At 45.6% G+C, this 18,655-nt stretch overlaps 1 protein-coding gene across 1 annotated transcript in view; it reads left to right on the forward strand.

The window, feature by feature from the left end:
- The window catches only part of LOC119391817 (fatty acid synthase), a 168,891-nt gene extending 164,853 nt beyond the window's left edge, over positions 1-4,038 (forward strand). The window contains exon 21 of the mRNA XM_037659466.2: positions 3,772-4,038. Coding sequence (XP_037515394.1) covers positions 3,772-3,968 — 197 coding nt within the window. The 3' untranslated portion in view covers positions 3,969-4,038. The remainder of the gene's footprint in view (positions 1-3,771) is intronic.
- Positions 4,039-18,655: the final 14,617 nt, after the last annotated feature.

Genomic DNA, 18,655 nt, shown 5'->3' on the forward strand with positions numbered 1-18,655 from the left:
AGCTTGCTTCGTCTGGAATCACCCTTAACCGCTCTAAATGCGCTTTCAGCGTGAAGGAGGTGACCTTCCTAGGCTGTGTCATCAGTAGTCAAGGCATACGTCCCGACCCTAAAAAAGTCGAGGCTATCAAGTGTCTCCCGCCGCCTACAGACGTCGCCGGAGTCCGCCGGATCTTAGGGATGGTGAACCATCTGGCAAGGTTCCTGCCAAATTTGGCCGAAAGGACAGCCGCTCTCCGCGTTCTCCTCAAGAAAACGTCGGAGTGGACATGGGGCCCCGCTCAGGAAAAAGACTTCCAAAACATCAAGGACCTCATCTGTTCGGACCAGTGCTTGGCAAAGTACCATCCGGAGTATCCTACTACACTCTCCGCAGACGCATCAGCCTACGGATTGGGCGCAGTACTGCTACAAGTGCAATTGAATGGGAAAAGCCGCCCAGTCGCATTCGCCTCAAGATCTCTAACGCCCGCCAAAACGCGGTATGCTCAGATAGAAAAGGAAGCATTGGCTCTAACCTGGGGAGCCGAACGGTTCGAAAAATACCTGCGTGGTCTCACGGCAACCTTTCAAACAGATCATCAACCTTTGATCACCCTCCTGGGAAAAGAGTCTCTCGATCTGCTGCCACCACGAATTCAACGCTTCCACATGCGCCTCATGCGCTTCAGTTACGTCATGCAGTACGTCCCAGGAAAACGTATTGCTACTGCTGACACTCTCTCGAGAGCACCAACTGCAAGCAGTTCGACAGCGGGAACTCTCACTTGTGATGAAGTGAGCGCCTACGTAGAGGGTGCACTCATGGGTCTGCAAACTTCCGCCTTCGATCCAGTGAAGAAAGCTCAAAAGGAAGACGAGGTCTGCCAGCGTCTTCTTTGCTTTTGCCTCAACGGATGGCCGGAAAAACGCAGCGTCCCAGCCCCCCTCCCTCCATTTTGGCAGTACCGAACAAGTCTGTCTGAAAACAATGGCTACGTGCTGTACGGAACGCGCCTAGTGATTCCTCATTCTCTGAGAAGCGAAATTCTCACTCGCCTACATGAGGGGCACCAAGGCATCGGACGCTGCAGAGAAAGGGCAAAGCAGTCTGTGTGGTGGCCAGGAATCTCATCGGAACTCCAGCGAATGGTTTCTAACTGTGAAACTTGTGCTATAAACCGACCGCAAAGAGCCGAGCCGCTTCTGCCGACAGTTACACCAGAGCTTCCGTGGCAGATGGTGGGGATCGACTTATTCCATCTTCGGGGACAGAACTACCTGATATGTGTGGACTATCGCTCACGGTACCCCGAGATTGCACTCCTTGCTTCCACCTCCGCAGACGCCGTCATTAACCACCTCAAAAGCATTTTTGCTCGTCATGGCATCCCTGTGACAGTGGTATCCGACAACGGCCCGCAGTTCTCGAGCTCGGCATTCACAGAATTCGCTAAAGCATACGGCTTCAACCACAGCGCGAGCAGCCTTGTTCATCCGCAGGCCAACGGGGAAGCGGAACGCGCCGTTCAAACAGTGAAACATCTGCTCGAGAAAGCAGACGATCTGTACCTCGCCCTACTGGCCTACAGAGACACGCCGGGGCCGACAGGCTTCAGCCCGGCTAAATTGCTCATGGGACACCAGCTACACTCTCGAGTTCCTGTATTTCCTGCCCTCCTCGTTCCCGGAAACGTCGACAACAAACAAGTGACGAAAAGGGACCTAGAAACAAAACAACGCCGGAGGCGAAACTTCAACCGTCGTCATGCGGCTAAGGACCTACCAGCTCTCTCTCCAAACACCCGTGTCTGGGTGCGAGACCTCAAATGCGAGGGGGAGATAACTCAACAAGCGGACACTCCCCGCTCTTACTGGGTCCAAACAGAGCGCGGACACATGCGTCGCAACAGAAAGATGCTCGTCCCATTGCCGGCCTCACAGAAGAAAGCGCTACCGCTTCCCTCCTCATTATTCTCCGACACTGACGACGAAGATTTCGAACCGTCGACAGTCGCGGGACCGCTAGCTGCCCTCTACAATGGAGCTTCGTCCCAGCGAGGTGACCCGCTGCGAACCGACAGCAATAATTCACTGCCCAAGCCAGTCAACGATGCTGCAGCAGAGACATCGAGGGTTCCAGCAACAACCAGCCGTTCCGGCCGCAGAGTGTTTGTGCCTGAACGTTACGGTGTAGTCACTTAAGAGAGGGAGATCTGGCATGGCGCCTCGCCTACTGTAACACGCACGCGCCGCGTAGTGTAAACGACGGACAGCCCAGCGCGCCCTCCCGGTGCGCGGATCGGTTTACACCCCGAGAGCAGGCGCGTCCGGGCGCCTCTGAAATAAACGCTTTTTGTTACCAGCAAGCCGTGTAGAGAGTCGCTTTCTTTCGTGCTCCTCGAGCACACGACACTGGCCTCCAACTTAACCTAAAGAAATGTCACTTTGGGGCACGCAAGCTGACCATTCTCGGACATGTCGTGTCGAAAGATAGCGTGCTCCCTGATCCCGCTAAGCTACGTGCTGTTAAAGAGTTCCCGAGGCCCACGTGTTTGAAAGAGTTGCGTAGTTTCATTGGGCTTTGCTCATACTTCCGCCGCTTCATTCGCAATTTCGCCTCGATCATGGCACCTGTGACAGACCTGCTTCGGGGAGACTCCAATCTATCTGCGTGGTCCCTGGCTTGCGATCATGCGTTTGCGACGCTGCGTCAGCTACTCACAACACCACCCATACTGCGCCATTTCGATCCAAGTGCTCCTACAGGAATCCACACGAATGCTAGCGGTGTCGGTCTTGGAGCAGTCCTCGCCCAACGAAAGCCCGGCTACCAAGACTATGTTGTTGCGTACGCGAGTCGCACACTCACAAGAGCGGAAGCAAACTATTCCGTAACTGAGAAAGAATGCCTAGCGATCACCTGGGCCATTACAAAATTTCGGCCTTACCTCTACGGTCGACCCTTCGATGTCGTTACCGATCATCACGCACTTTGCTGGTTGTCTTCCCTCAAAGATCCCTCCGGCCGCTTGGCACGATGGGCTGAAGAACAAGATACAACTGAAGAACAAGGGCTACAGGAATCTCGACATGACGACGAACGGCCCCCCAACCAGTTTTCGCCCAACTCTCTTGTTTGGCTGTGGGTGCCTCCCACCTCTGCGCCAGGTATCTCCTCGAAGTTTGTCAGCAGGTACCATGGACCCTACCGCGTCTTACAGCAAACTTCTCCCGTCAACTACCTCATCAAACCCCTCACGCCCACTGCGGACCTGCGTCGCCGAGGCCGCGAAACTGTTCACGTGGATCGCCTCAAACCATACCACGAACCCCTTCTTCTTACGACACCTTAGTACGCCCAACTGGCTCCGTCTTCAGCGAGGGCGAAAGATGTGATGAAGAAGAAGTGCACCCTGAAGAGCTAGACAGTCGGATCGTCAGCGCTAAGCAGAAAGTGCTCGTGCTGAACGTTGTTACTGTTCGCGCTGGCTAGGCCTACTGTCTGATATTACAGTTTCTCTTGTCGAGGCCGTGTCTCACCTCTTTATTATACAACTAAAATGGTATGCCTCCTAGTGGCAGCGGTGTTATATCGAAGAGACGGGCTCCCGTAGATCGACTGGTGTAAGGAACGGAATGCAGTCTCGTTTACCGTTCCTGTCTAGTCTCAGCAATATTACTTCGACGCAACATGTGCATTCGAACTTGTCAGAATTTTGTATAGCGTCCAGTGCGCTGTCATTGAGCATCTTATTCACGGTGTCACGCATGCATTTTTTTTTCCTTTCAGGAATCAAAGATCTATCGCACGTCAATGAGAGCGTCACCCTGGGGGAACTGGGAATCGACTCTCTCATGAGCGGCGATGTGCGCCACTTGCTGGAACGAGAATGCGAGCTGATGTTTTCAGAGCGAGACATTTACCAGCTGACGATTACACGACTTCGCGAGATTGACAAAGATGGCTGTAGTACAACGGCGTCCTAAACGCTCGCATCGCATGGTTGACTGATTGCTGAGTGGAACGTCCGCGGTGTCATACGTGCACATATTGTAACGACCCATAATAGACAGATTTAGTTGGGCGTCCGCAAAAACGTACGGACGCAGCCTGCCAGCCATTTTCTATGGCAGGCTGCGTCCGTACGTTGTTGCGGACGCCCAACTAAATCTGTCTATTGTCTCAGATTATGCGTAAGTGCAAGCGATGCTAACAGACCTCACGTGTACGTTGGAAAGCTCATCAAGGGGATGTCTGTTAGGGTGCGCAATGTTGCAGTCCTGCGTTGGTAAGTGCTTCTCTAAGGGCAACACAGCGGGAACTTGACGACCTTAAAGCGCTCAATGTGTGGTGCACAGTGGCTGAAGAAGAGCAATGTCTGGGGAAAAAAACGATTTGGACAGTAGACTTCCCTCCCCGTCCGCATTTCGATGGAGGTGATAAGCTATAGGCCCGTGTACTGTGCGGTGTCAGTGCACGTTAAAGGACACCGGGTGGTCGACATTTCCGGAGCCCTCCACTACGACGTGCCTCATAACGATATCGCAGTTTTGGCACGTAAAACCTCAGATATGATTCTTCTTATTATTAATATCACTTCTCTTCAGCATCGTAACATTCTCCTCTCTGCTGTCTTTGTACTTGCCTTGTGTGCGCGTGTGTGCGTGCGTGTGTGTGCACGGCATGGCGAAAAAACAACTTATCGATTGATTCGTTCAACAGCCATCGTGATATAGCCATGTTATCATTGTTTCATCAGTACTACGTACACGGACCAAGGACATTACCGATAACTTTGCAAGCCTCTTCATTCACGTCACGAAGTTTACCTAATCATATTTCCACCCAGCGCATCTACGCTAAAACAGACACCTTTGATGCATCTGCCCTTCCACGTGTCACCCTCTTGTAGAACGACACTCCTGATCCCACGGTAGCTGAACGTAACGGTGAAAACTTGACATGTCCCTTGAAATACAACCTTCGACAGCCACAGATTCTCAGTATTTCGGCGAATGAAAGCACGCGTCGTGCGGCACTCAGATTTCGTTATTCGTCGGTAATTTTTTTATATCGCATAACCTTTAACAATGCTTTCGACGTTCATTTTTTTTGTAATTTGCATGACTGCATGCTGTCTCAGAATTGAGACTTACTTTGTTGTCCCCTTTTTGTAATGTGGTGATTACCTTGCATGTTTGAATTTCTGTACACTTGTTTCTTTATTGCATACTTATCATTTCAGTAAGCTTATAATTTTTGTGCAAGTTGATTAAACAGTGTAACTCTTCCTGAAGTCGCCTTACCCACTGCCCTCTTTGGTCTAATAAAGATATTTTGAATAAATAAATGAATGAACTAGCAGTGCTAATTCATTATCCTTATTTCTCAGTCTACACGCAAGGTCATCTATTGGGCGACTTTCTTGGTAAGTGTGGCAATGCTTACAAAGCCATGCTGTAGTTCTCCGCTATACAGGTGCAATATCTAAGTTCTATGCTAGCGCCGTACGCTACACATACTTCCAACGGCATAATAGGGTGCTGCTATATCGTGACTACATGAAACTGCCATTGCAGTCTTAACACGTGGTACGCAAACGTAGAGTTATTAATTAAAGGAGGATATGGGCCCAAAAAATACCGACGCATTGCGCATGCCATCTGCAGGATTACTCTTGCTGTTAAAGCGCGCTTTTATAATTGTCGTCTCAAAGTGCAGCATAGAAGGAGTTATGAGGTGACCAGGGAAAATGATGGGGGGGGGGGTGCACAGATTGAAACCTCAGTCGAAGAACATATTATAAAGATTCGCTCATGTTCATCTTTACCTACAAGGAACACAAAAATAAGTGTCAATGAGGGCTTTCAATTGATGGTACCGTGCCTATATTTACTCAACTTTCGAGTGCCTGAACCCAAGAGCTAAGGGCACGTTCACACAGAGTGTGGATCCGGAAAGCGGACGCGGATTATCCGCAAAAGCGGAAAATCCGCGGCCGCTTCTCGGGATCGCGCCCGGACCGATTTTATCCGCGCGGAAAAGTTGGCCGCATTGGCCGCAGCCAATCAGGGCCCGAGAGAACGGAGAAGAGTCCGTGCAAATGACTACCATCATGAGCGAACCGGCTGTGGTGTTCACCGTCGAGCTACTCCTTGATACAATCAAGCAGCACCCGGTGCTGTACGACAAACAGAACGGAGACTCACGCTCTGCAGTACTCCAAATCGCGCTAACGAAGGTGAGACAACAAATCATTTTCATGACCCATTTTATCGCGCTCTTGTAAAACCGGCCGAACTCACCACCGTAGTTGGCGGGATGCCTTCCTCTGCGCCTTCTGCTTCTCTTGAATAGCAGCTAGAGAAGTGGCAAGTACAATGGCAACCAACTCGTCTACTTCATCTGACCTCTTCATTTTCCTCCAGCGGGTAGTGGACGGCAGCGCCACAATGTTGACAATGTACAACAACAGAAATGCGCGCGCGCGTAGTATCGGCAGTATCGCATAGTGCCGCAAGGTGACGGAGCGGGCAAAAAGCAACCGGTCGGTGTGAACAGCCACGCGCGCTTGCTGCCTATCCGCTTCGAAAATCCGCTTGCCCGCTTGCGTGCTCCGCGTTCGGTGTGAACGCGCCTTAATTGTCGTTGTTTTAGAGCGCAGATCTTAGGCACCCGTTCCTGCGTTGAGCGGCGTCGCCATCGCCGTTGCCATCGGTGGCGTAAGCGATAGACATGAAAAAATTCGGCAGATCCCACGTACTGTGGGAGTCGATGTTATGCGAAGCATGCGGCGGGAAGGTTACTGTGGCGTAATTTTCTTACTGAGCGAAACGTTACAAAATGACGCGAAAGATTTGTATACATTTGCTACGCACACATATTGTTGAAGAGTCGCATATGTGTTATATAACCAGTTGTTTACAATTGGGTAACGCTGCCAATGGCAATGTGGGTATTACCAACACCAGAAGCGGTAAGGTGATATTTAGTCCTTATATTTGTCCGTCGTGATGGAAAACGCACGCACGTTTCACGAACCCGTGTGCATATGTGAATGGGGTTCTTGACAGTTTTTGAACAAGGTCATCACCGCCGTGGTCAGTGAGCACCAGCAGCTGGTCATGACTTGTTGTCGGATGCCGTCGTGATCGCAGTGACATTGGATCCATTTGTAGTGAAGTATTAGATATAGTACTGCTGTTGAAAATCGTGGATGCCTCGGTCATTTCGTCGACAAATTGTCAGCCGATAGAGCCGACGACATGTCGGAGCCTGAAGCCATCCTTCGCGTTGTTGAGTTATAGGCCGTCGAGGCTTGTAAGCCTGGATAGTGCTACATAGACCAACATGAGTGGCTGGCGCTTGTGGTATTCGTAGACTGCCTGGGCGTATGCGGCCTACGTAGCCTAGTCTACAAAACGGCTGTCAATCAATCTGGCATCGTCATCGCTCAGCATTAGGCCATCGCCCAGCCTTGTAAGAAATGAAGAAGACACTGCGTCGTTCTGGCGGACGAAGTGTACTCTACGGTGCGATGATGGGAATATCATACGTAACTTCCGTAATTTTATTCCTCTGGGGTCGAGCAATGCTTCAATATAGCTTGCTGAATCATAGGAATACAAATGCAATGGTTGTTATGCTGCTATAAAAGCGGAGCCAACGCTGGAACAACAGACGTTAATCTGATATGACGCCTGTCTCGTAGGAGTACGTATGCAGTGTTAATTGCTTTCTTGCAAAATTAGACAGCCACCACCACAACCACAATTGACGTTGCACCACCATTACGCCTGCATAGGCTGTTTTTCCAAAACGGTTTAGAAACCTGGCGTGGTTCTCTGGTAGAATACCTGATTGCCACGCAGAATGCTTAGGTTCGGTTCCTGCTGTGATCCCAATTTTCATTATTTCCGATCGTCGGGTCAACGCTGCCGATATCGCTCTTTCTTAAGGCCTTCGCATTCAAGTTACTAATGTCTGTTCTCGCCGTTCCTGGGTATATATAAACAGTCACTCACCTGTGGCGCACACCCGAACACCGCGGCCCGTGGTAAACGGGTATGTGCCACTTGTGCCTGGAAGAAAGGGTTCGACGACGTACGAGACAGGATTTTCACGTTATTCATGTCATGACGCGACAGACATATTCGTCAAATACTGATACCATCCCGTGTAAATTTTGCTCTACACCAAGGTAAGGAGGCGATCATGAGAGCACCCAGACGCAGGTGGCTAGATAGATAGATAGATAGATAGATAGATAGATAGATAGATAGATAGATAGATAGATAGATAGATAGATAGATAGATAGATAGATAGATAGATAGATAGATAGATAGATAGAAACGCTCAAAGTGCCAAAGGTTTGCTAAGAAATGCTTCACATTTAAAATAAAATCATAAAAAGAATACGGAAGATCCCACGCACTGTGGGAATCGATGTAATGCGAAGCAGCCTGCAAAGAGCTGCTACATCGTCTTGTTTGATTTGAGGCAAGTTGTCATACATGTCATGGCATCTAGTTCACTATTCGTCGCATGTTTGCCATGCAAGCATATATGTTCAATCCGGTATATACCATGCTAATGAAACGTATATTCTGGAATATGCAATGTATGACCTGTCATTTATATTCATTGCGCACTCGTGTGATGCCATACCAATCTGGAATATATCCAGTTAATAAAACGGCCGAAAGCGCAACATGGGCATGGCATGTAAACCATGTCGTAAATGACATGCGTGCCATGGTTTTCAAGTGACCACCTGTCATTTAAGTTAAGCAATACCAAATTTGGGGTATATCAAGCGAGCTAAACAGCCGCGAGTGCGCCATGAGTGTAGCATGTAAATCATGTCGTACATGACTTGTACGTCATTATTTTCAAATTTCCACCTCCTATTTACGTCCATCGTACAGTCGCATACCCAGGAATTCGGGACATCGCTTCTAGTTCACCGTTTTTCACACCACGTGGCGTACGGACCTTCCACGTTGAAAATTCGCGCGATGACGCTTGCCGTAATCGCGCGGATTGAGAAAACCACAATACATAAAAAAAGCAGGACGACGATGTACAACCAGCGAGCGCGAACCTCAGTCGCCGACAGATAACTGCAACGCATGCGACGAGCGGCCGGTTGGGCTGCCCGACTGTGAGTCAGCAGTTCTGTTGCACTGAAAGGGTGCACACATACAAGTCGCTTGGCTGTGCTTGATAGCTACGAACTCTCGAAAGAGCGTGCTGCCCTTCTTCTCATCCCCTGCCTCTTCAATATATTTCGTCCGATGATATTGTAGTTGGCTCCGACGGGTTTCTAAAAGAAAGCAAGAACGCGTCCTTTAGCGCTGCTGTTTTTGTAATGTGAAAAAACTAACTTCCAGAAAATAATGCAAGTATGGGAGGGGGTGATGACGATTGCGGGTTTCCGAATGTGCAGTGTCTTGACGTCCCTAATTTTTGTTGGCCTCAATTTATAAAACCAATATTTTGCGCTATTATGTGAAGACGCCTGGCCGTGTTCGCTACCACAGACATTTTTCTTGAAATCTCCATAAGCAGCAGAAGTAAAGGAAGAATGAATACCTTTGCATGCAGAATATTCTTCGATGATCTTAAAAATAATGGTTTTAACAAAGTCGCTTTAGTTTTAACTGCGCGTTTTTTGTTTCTAAATAACATACCTATACGTCGGAAAGTGCACTGACTTACGCATGACATGCTACACAGGCCACGTTTCCCCCTCTGCTAAGTGTTGGTGAAAGAGTAATGAAACAGGTTAGATTCATATAAAGTATCGAGAAACCCGCCTTCTTGTTTGACTGCCTATGCTAGTCTGCAGAAATGTAGGAGGTCGCGGCTTGAAACCCGGCTATTGCGGCCAGCTTTATTCGGGACGGAAAAGCGCGTTTCTATTTTTACATGGTAAAGTTCGCTAAAATGCACCTCGTCAGGACCCGTTTAATATATTGATTACGAGCTGAACTATTTCATTTATTTGAGCAAGGGACGTAGAAAGGTCTCGAAAAGCCGTTTTATTTTTATTCTTTGTGTCGTGTGTTTGTTTACCGTAAGACAACGTAGCACCTCACCAGGCGATGTTTGGAGCAAAGTGAGCAAACTCTCAGGAATGTCTTTTTTTGTCAATAGGTTTGCTGTTCACTATTGCAAGAATAGGAAGGCATTGAACTGCCCTGTTACCGTGCCGCCAGAAGGTAAACATTGTTGTCAACGCAGGCCTTGTCCGCCGCGGTGGAGCAGTGATTATGGTGCTCGGCCGCTGTCCCGAAGGTCGCGGGTTCGATCCCTGCCGCGGCCGTCGCATTTCGATGGAGGCGAAATGCTAGAGGCCCGTGTATTGTGCGATGTCAGTGCACGTTAAAGAACACCAGATGGTCGAAATTTCCGGAGCCCTTCACTACGGCGGCTCTCACAATCATATCGGGGTTTTGGGACGTTAAACCCCAGATGTTATTATTAACGCTGGCCTTATACCTTCGCCAAGGCGATGCAGGGAAAGAACTGTACAAGCGGAGTTCTTTCCCTGGCTCCCTTACGTATCGTACGCGATGTGCCCTGTTTTGATTACATGGCGAGCCCCACCTTCGTTCTGTTTTTCTTCGCAGCGCCTTTAGAGTGACCGCATTGAGCGTCTCGCATTGGGAGGTTAACTGAAGTCACGTGCTGTAATCAATGACGCTAAAAGCAGTGTGCTGTTGTGCGCGACTCATATTTCGCAGGAAGTGTGGCCCCCTCTGAGATGCACGGAATACCTTTATTATTTTTATACTCTGTAGACACGATGTTCACCTGCTAATCTACTGACCGCGAATTGGTCAGAAATCTTAGATGATGAAATTCTTCGGTTTCCTCGCATTCCTCATTATCATCGTCTCAATCATACAATAATGTCAATAAACACGTCGCACAGTCAGATGGTGCTAAGTACCTATCATTCATTAAGGCGAGTGCGTTGTATGGCTCGTGATTTTAAAAATCCGCGTTGCGGCGCGAACACACCATTGGTACCAAAACTCGAGTGGGCGGATACTCGGGGGCTGTGCAACAACGGGCGCGGTTGAAAATGCTTCAGGGTGAGGGTAGGACGACCAGTGCAATTGACTAAGGACGTTAAAGTACTTTAATTAATTAATGTCCCTTCGGAGCATAGGCTACTGTGGTCTCCTTAGCGTCAGCTAAATAAATTTTATTACAGCGCCACCGACATAATGTGTATCCGCCGTGGGAGCGATTGGCAGATAAAGTGTGGCGCTGTTAAGCGCGAGGTAGGCGGGTTCGATTGGCTGCCATGGCGGCCGTATTGCTTTGATGTAGGACACCCACTTACTTTGATGGAGGTGCACGTTCAAGAACCCCAGGTGTTTAAACCTATTACAGAATTCCCCACTGCGGCTTGCCTCATAATGACAATGTGGATATGGAACGTAAAATCCCGTAAATTATTAATATTTACATCGGCCGCTTGGCGACAATAGAAATAATACGTGAAAAACAACCCCGTACACACGCTTCATCATTAACGTGATAGTGTCACATACCGAGTTTTGCCTAAATTAACGTTGTGCATGTTCTGTCATCTGCTTATTGATAATTCGCAAGTATCCACGTGAATGCGCACGTGGACACTTCGGAATTACAGATGCTCTTCTCGCAGGATAAAAAAACTATATATAAAGGGAGAAGGTTATGATATTCCTCTAGTGTTGCTTGCTTTGCTCGCTAGGCCGTCTTCTGGCGCTGTTGTCGCATGCTAAAAGCTACACCGCAGTGCGTATTTTCGCGGGGTACAAGTCAAGAAATGGCTTCTCCTGGTCTTTGTATTTTTTTCGGTCATATTGCAAGATGAGAAATCCAAAACACGACTTGACGCCTAAGACGAGTGCGGTTTAAACGAATGCACCACGGAGAGAACATGCAACCAGGTTAAATATAAAGGCTTCGAGCTTTCGGTTTTGGTAATTCAGTTTACATAAACCAACACTCTGCCAGTACCATGTGTTAATAATAATAATAATAATAATAATAATAATAATAATAATAATAATAATAATAATAATAATAATAATAATAATAATTATTATTATTATTATTATTATTATTATAATAATAATAGTAATAATAATAACAGTTGTTGGGGTTTAGCGTCCCAAAACCGCGATATGATTGTGAGGGACGCCGTCGCGGAGGGCTCCGGAATTATTGACCACGTGAGGTTCTTTAAGGTGCACCTAAACGTAAGATTTATTCCAGTATTTTTATATATGGTTCATCGACGCCCTGATTCCGTAGCGCCTGCGTAACTGCTTATGCCCGACCGAATCAAATGCCTTCTCGTAGTCTATGAAGGCTATATATAGGATTTGGTTATATTCCGCGCATTTCTCTATCGCCTCATTGACAGTGTCAGTATGGTCTGTTGTCGAGTAGCCTGTACGGAATCCTGCTTAGTACTTTGGTTGACTGAATTGTAATGTTGACCTAATTGTAATAACTACTATCTTTGTAAGCAGCTTGTAGACAACGGACAGTAAGCTGATCGGTCTGCAATTTTTCAAGTCCTTGACGTCCTCTTTTTTATGGATTAAGATGATCTTAGTATTCTTCCAAGATTATGATACCCTCACCGTTAAGAGACATTTCGTATACAGGGTGGCCAGTTTTTATAACACAGTCTGTCCACTCTTTCAACAGATCTAATGTTACGTGATCCTCACCAGGGGCTTCGCCTCTTTTTCCCTCCAAGGCTTTCTTTATTTCCCCTGTCGTTACCGGTGGGGCGTCCGATTCCTCTGGGCTACTACTTCTTAAATTATCTTCCTGGTTGCCCGGCTACTGTACAGATCTCCGTAAAACTCCTCAGCTGTTTGAGCTTTCCTACCCATAGTGTTAGTGCCTTTGTCTTCCTTGTCCCTAAGTGCATACATCTGGTTTTTGCCAGTACACAGTTTTGCTCTTCACCGCTTTGAGGCTTCGTCCGTTCTAGAGATGACTAATAGAAACATGGGACGAAGTTAGTCACGTGCCAGCCGGGCCGTGTCCCCTGCCCCTACAGCATAAATAAATAAAGCAATACAATTAGTCTTCCTATAGATGAAGTTCAGGTGTGGTCTATGCAATTCGCGGATCCAATTGGAATCAACGTCCGTCGACACTGTCGACGAGCTGAAAATGAGGTTGTGATATTCAAAGAGTACTCGAGAGAGTATAGTTAACGTTTATTAAAAAAAGTATATATTCAATTATAAAGTATACTGAAATAAAGTATAGATAGACCCGGTGCGCGTCGCTCGCACCATATATGCATCAAATGATAAGCTTTTACGACACTTCGTTGATACTTACTGCAGTTGTTGCATTTTAGAAACGCTGGTTGTGCTTTCGCGTGATGGATAGCAGGTGAATGTATGCCGCAGATATGTATAGTCGTGAGCAAGATGACCTGCAACGCTGAAATTACCTTTTAAATAGGCCATAGCGGCTAAACGCAGCGAGCAAGCGCAAAAGTGTTCACTACACCAAATGCTCCAACGGAAATGTGTCTATGGCAATTCAGTACGTCCCATTTACATTAGTGCATTACAAGTATTCGTACACTAAACATTAATTCGGTGTTTGGCTCATATTGATGACGACAGAACGTCTTGACGGCATCGGCACGCGGTAACACACGTGCCGTTTAAATGCTACGTCCGATATACATGCATACGCTCGGCAATACCTACAATGACTGCATTATTCATTTCACATTTCATGCGTAGAGATACATGCAGATGCGTTCGGATATGTGAATTGTTTTATGATGTAAGAATATTCAACGTGTTCTTTTCGTTTCGTGCTCCCACGGCGCCAACGAGCCGCGGGCTACCGAACGGCTGGCCTGCTCGATGTGCACATTTTCCTACAGTGCTTCACTCTCCCGCGGGGCGTTCTGGGATTACTTGAAAAAGGTTTATTAGCAAGAATCTAACAATGTGGCGTCTCTTGATGATGCTTTGCAATTATATCACTCAATTATTTTTACTATATTTCTAGACTTAATTATTATTTGCCTGTAACTATCAATTCAATTAATTACTCCTTTAAATTGCAAAACGGTCTCTTGAAGGGCCTGTTGGTATACCTGTTACTGCGTTGAAAACAGCGCTAAAACGGGACGAAGGGTAGCAAACAACACAAGCGCTGTTCTTATGTTTTCTTAGCATTCGGGTCGTTTTTGCTCTGCTTTCAAAGCAGTAACATGCAGCAACTGGCCCTTCAACACAGCCTTCTGCAATTTGTTTCTCTTGCATCAGGCTCTTTCGCACCCAGTGTTTTGCATAACTCATCAAGGTACCAGCGCTTGCGTTGTTTTAAATGCGAGGCATTTCTTAGCGAACATTTCACACTTTGAACATTTCATTTCTATCTATCTATCTATCTATCTATCTATCTATCTATCTATCTATCTATCTATCTATCTATCTATCTATCTATCTATCTATCTATCTATCTATCTATCTATCTATCTATCTAGCCGCCTACGTCTCGGTGCTCTCTTGATCGCCTCCCTAACTTGGTGTAGACCAAAATTGGCATGGGAGGGTAAGAGGATTTGACAGATATGACTGTCGGGTGATGGCATGAATAATGTGAAAATCCTGTCGCGTACGTCGTCAAACACTATCCTCCAAAACGTGTGGCACATATCCGCGTACCACGGGCCGCGGTGTACGGGTATGCGCCGTAGGGGATAGAGAGTTTATATCTACCCAGGAACGGCGAGAACAGACATTGGTAATTTAAATGCGAGAGCGTTAAGAGAAACCGACATCGGCAGCGTTGACCCGACGATTGGAAAGGATAAGAATTAGGATCCCAGCAGGAATCGAACCCCACCATTCTGCGCGGCAATCAGCTATTCTACAACAGAGCCGCGCCCGGTCTATAAACTGGATTGGAAAAACAGCCTATGAAGGCGCAATGTTGGTGCAACGTCAGTAGTGGTTGTGGTGCTGGCTATCTAATTTTACAAGAAAGCAATAAACACTACATATGTACTCCTGCGATACAGACATCATATCAGATTAACGTCTGTGGTTGCAGTGATGGCTCCGCTTTTATAGCAGTCTAATAAGCATTGCATTTGTATTCCTATGAAGCTACATTGAAGTTGAAGCATTGCTCCACCCCCACATTAACGAAAGTTACGTATGATATTCACATGATTGCACCATAAGGTGAACATAGTTTGTATAATACTGACGTATGTGCTCTAACGTGAGAGCTGACGTTACGTCGCACCATAAGTTACCCTTTAAACGCCAGTATTGTCGACGTGCCTGGTAAGGCCACGATGTGCACACAGCTACTACACGTACAAAAGCACGTCGATCTACCTCGTAACGCTTGGCTCAAAGCCATAAAATACAGCATAAAGGTACTCGACGACTGCTTCGCACGAAACCGATTCCCACAACGCGTGAGATCTGCCGAATTTTTTTCCTTAGCCTTCGTCCAGTTTTTGCGCTGTTTTCAACGCAGTACTCCTTTAAATCGTGATCTCTCGTAAAAGTTTCTTGTGGTACATGTCAGTGATAAATGGCATCTATATTAAACGAATAATTATAATTGATTACAAATTAATTATATTTATTCCTGCTAATAATTAACGACATTCTATTATATCCCGCCATCGTACTATAACTGCATAGATTGATATACTAGCTATATATCTTAATTATGTTCTACACGGACAGCTTTCACCCTTACATTTAAAATGTTAAATTCGTCGTCGCCGTTCATTAGTAATGTACTTCATGTCAAGGTGTGAATGTAGGTCAACATATAATAATTCATTCTTAATGTGAATTCTGGGTTAACCTAATTTTAAAAATTCGCGCAGCTTGCACTGAGTCGCGCAAAGCTGGGCTAGAGGGGAGCTGGTCGACACTTGGCTGGTCCTGGCTTTACCAGCCAAGTGTCGACACGTGCATTCACACGCCGATGCACGAAGTGTTCACGGGATCGCATTGTAAATCACGAGTATATAGACTAGGTGTTGATAGGGTTCCATTGGGTATCGCTTGGTAATCACAACACCAAATTAATCACAAGTACCAATCACAAGTAAATCACAACACCAAATAAATTTGCTTAGGCAGGATAATTAGAATAATTAGCTTAATAGCACTGTAACGAAAAAACAGCGCGAGATGACAGTGACGGAAGAGGAACACACAAAACGCTCGTGTGTGTACCCCTTCCCTCCCTATATTCATGTGCTGTTTTTTCGTTACAATGCTACCAAACCAACGAGCCCACCGCCATGCAATAGCTTAATAAGTATTAGTGGCACATTGGAGATTTCGTCCCGATTGGCTCGCATCCCAAGTCAGACCAGCCCTAATTATAACTTAATTAGCTTAAGTAGCCTCACTCAAACATTCGAGGCTCGGCCTCGACTAGCTTGCATTCAAAGTCAATCTAAGCGCAATGAAATGTTTAGCATAATTAACTCTAATTAACTCAGTATTACTTAGCCATAATTAGCATTTGCTCGGCACATCTTGCTGAGCGCAGCACGACTATGCAACAAGAATCTCAACTCGGCTTAATAATCGCCAATTAGCCTTTGAGTTAATTATGCCTGGCAAATTAGGCTTTGCCCTGCTCAGCTAGGCTTAAATAGGAATGGCTATGATTCACTTGGCTTAACTAGGTACATTTATGCTCAACACGCCGACATGATGATCATTGTCTACATCGCGAGTCGGACAACGAGTGGACATAACAGCTCTGCTGTAAAAATAAATATTGTAATTGTGCTGCAGAGCCCTTAATTGCCAATTAGCAAAACACTCTAAATGTATTGAGCCTCTCCCTGTATACTTTCATTTGATGCATTACAATGATATCGTCCTATTAATTTATTGACCATCTACCCACACTTGATAACTGCCTACAGTCATCACTAATAAACTATAAAATATGTTTCTCTTGCATAAAATTTCATTTGTCACCTTTAATTATTCGGTTCCATAGATTTTCCCCCAATATCATCCCCTACTACTAACCATCGATCACTACCACTAAAGGTAATTCCGTGTTAATATCTATTTCTGATCTTAATTTCATACATTGAATACCGAATACATTTCATGTACGTATGCTTCTATACTGAAAGCCTTCTATTATGAGCCTAAAATTTGTGATTTCATCGTTACAAGTGATGACATATCGTCAGGGTGCAAATGTGCATAATGTTCATGAGTAAACCTCAGTCAGTGTGAATACTTGCGGGTACGTCATTGCCAATTTTGTTAATTATCCATAATAATTAAGCTAAAAGACTCCTAATCACGAATTAGCAACTTGAGATTCTTACATCTAATTAGGCTAAATGACCCTAATCACTAACTAGCAACTTAAGATTCTTATATCTTTCATCGTCTTCGTCTCCACTCAATGTGATGCATTACAACGCGATCCTCCGATTAATCTGTTCTTATTTACCCCTTTCCTAATTAACACTAAGTGTAAGTATTAATATTTCCAGGGTACGATTACCATATCTTTTATACCTTTTATTAGTAATTAGCTACAACAGTAGCTAATGCTAGTTACATGCGACAGCCATCTAGTGTCAATGGTGTACGGTGCAATACTACCTATAAATATACAGGGTGTTTCAAGAAATGTGTCCAACCTTCTAAAAAAATCAGGAAAATGCGATATTTGCTCGGGGCTTTCAGAATTGCTTTTTCTGTAGCGGCAGGAATCTTAAGGTAGTTAAGGACATCATTTAGGACAGTTATTAAGAGAGTTACATTAATGAACTTTTTAATTAGTGGAGTTAGGTGATTGTGTCAAATGGGAGAATTGAAGTTCTTCATGCGAGGAACCCACCCGAGCTTTGAGATTTTGAAAAAAGCGTCCTCTAGTAATTGTTGTGGCGTAATGAAATTCAACAAAATGCAACGGCTTTCCATAGCGAAAGCCATCGAATTCGGTTGCATTTCATTACTTCGTAATTATCACTGGAGGACGCTTTTTCGAAATCTTAATGTTGGGATGAGTTTCTGGCACAAAGAACTGCAATTCCCCAATTTGACGCAGTCACCAAACTCCACTAATTAAAAAGTTAATAATTTACTTTCTTAATTAGTGTCTCAAATCATGTCTTTAACCATATTAAGATGCCTAGCGCTACAGAAAAAGTCACTCACTCATTTTGGCCGTCTCAGAAGAATATGGCAGTTGCGTTCTTCCATGTTTCTGCGTAGGTTTCGCCATTTAATTTGGTTGAATTTCATTACTTTGTAATTATTACTAAATGCCACTTTTTCGAAATCTCAAAGTTACGATGGGTTTCTGGCATGAAGAACTTCAATTCTCCTATTTGACACAACCACCTAACTCCACTAATTAAAAAGTTAATTAATTTAACTTTTTTAAAACAGTCCCATATAATTTCTTTAACCATCTTAAAATCCCTGCCACTACAGAAAAACCAATTCCGAAAGCAGCAATTAAATGTCGCATTTTCCTGATTTTTTGAGAAGGTCGGACACATTTCTTGAAACACCCCGTATATATGATACATGTCCTTCTGTACTGACCACTTTCACTAATAAGTTTTAAATAAATTGTTAAATTCATTAGTAC

Source organism: Rhipicephalus sanguineus, chromosome 4 (assembly GCF_013339695.2).
Source record: "Rhipicephalus sanguineus isolate Rsan-2018 chromosome 4, BIME_Rsan_1.4, whole genome shotgun sequence".
NCBI lineage: Eukaryota > Metazoa > Arthropoda > Arachnida > Ixodida > Ixodidae > Rhipicephalus > Rhipicephalus sanguineus.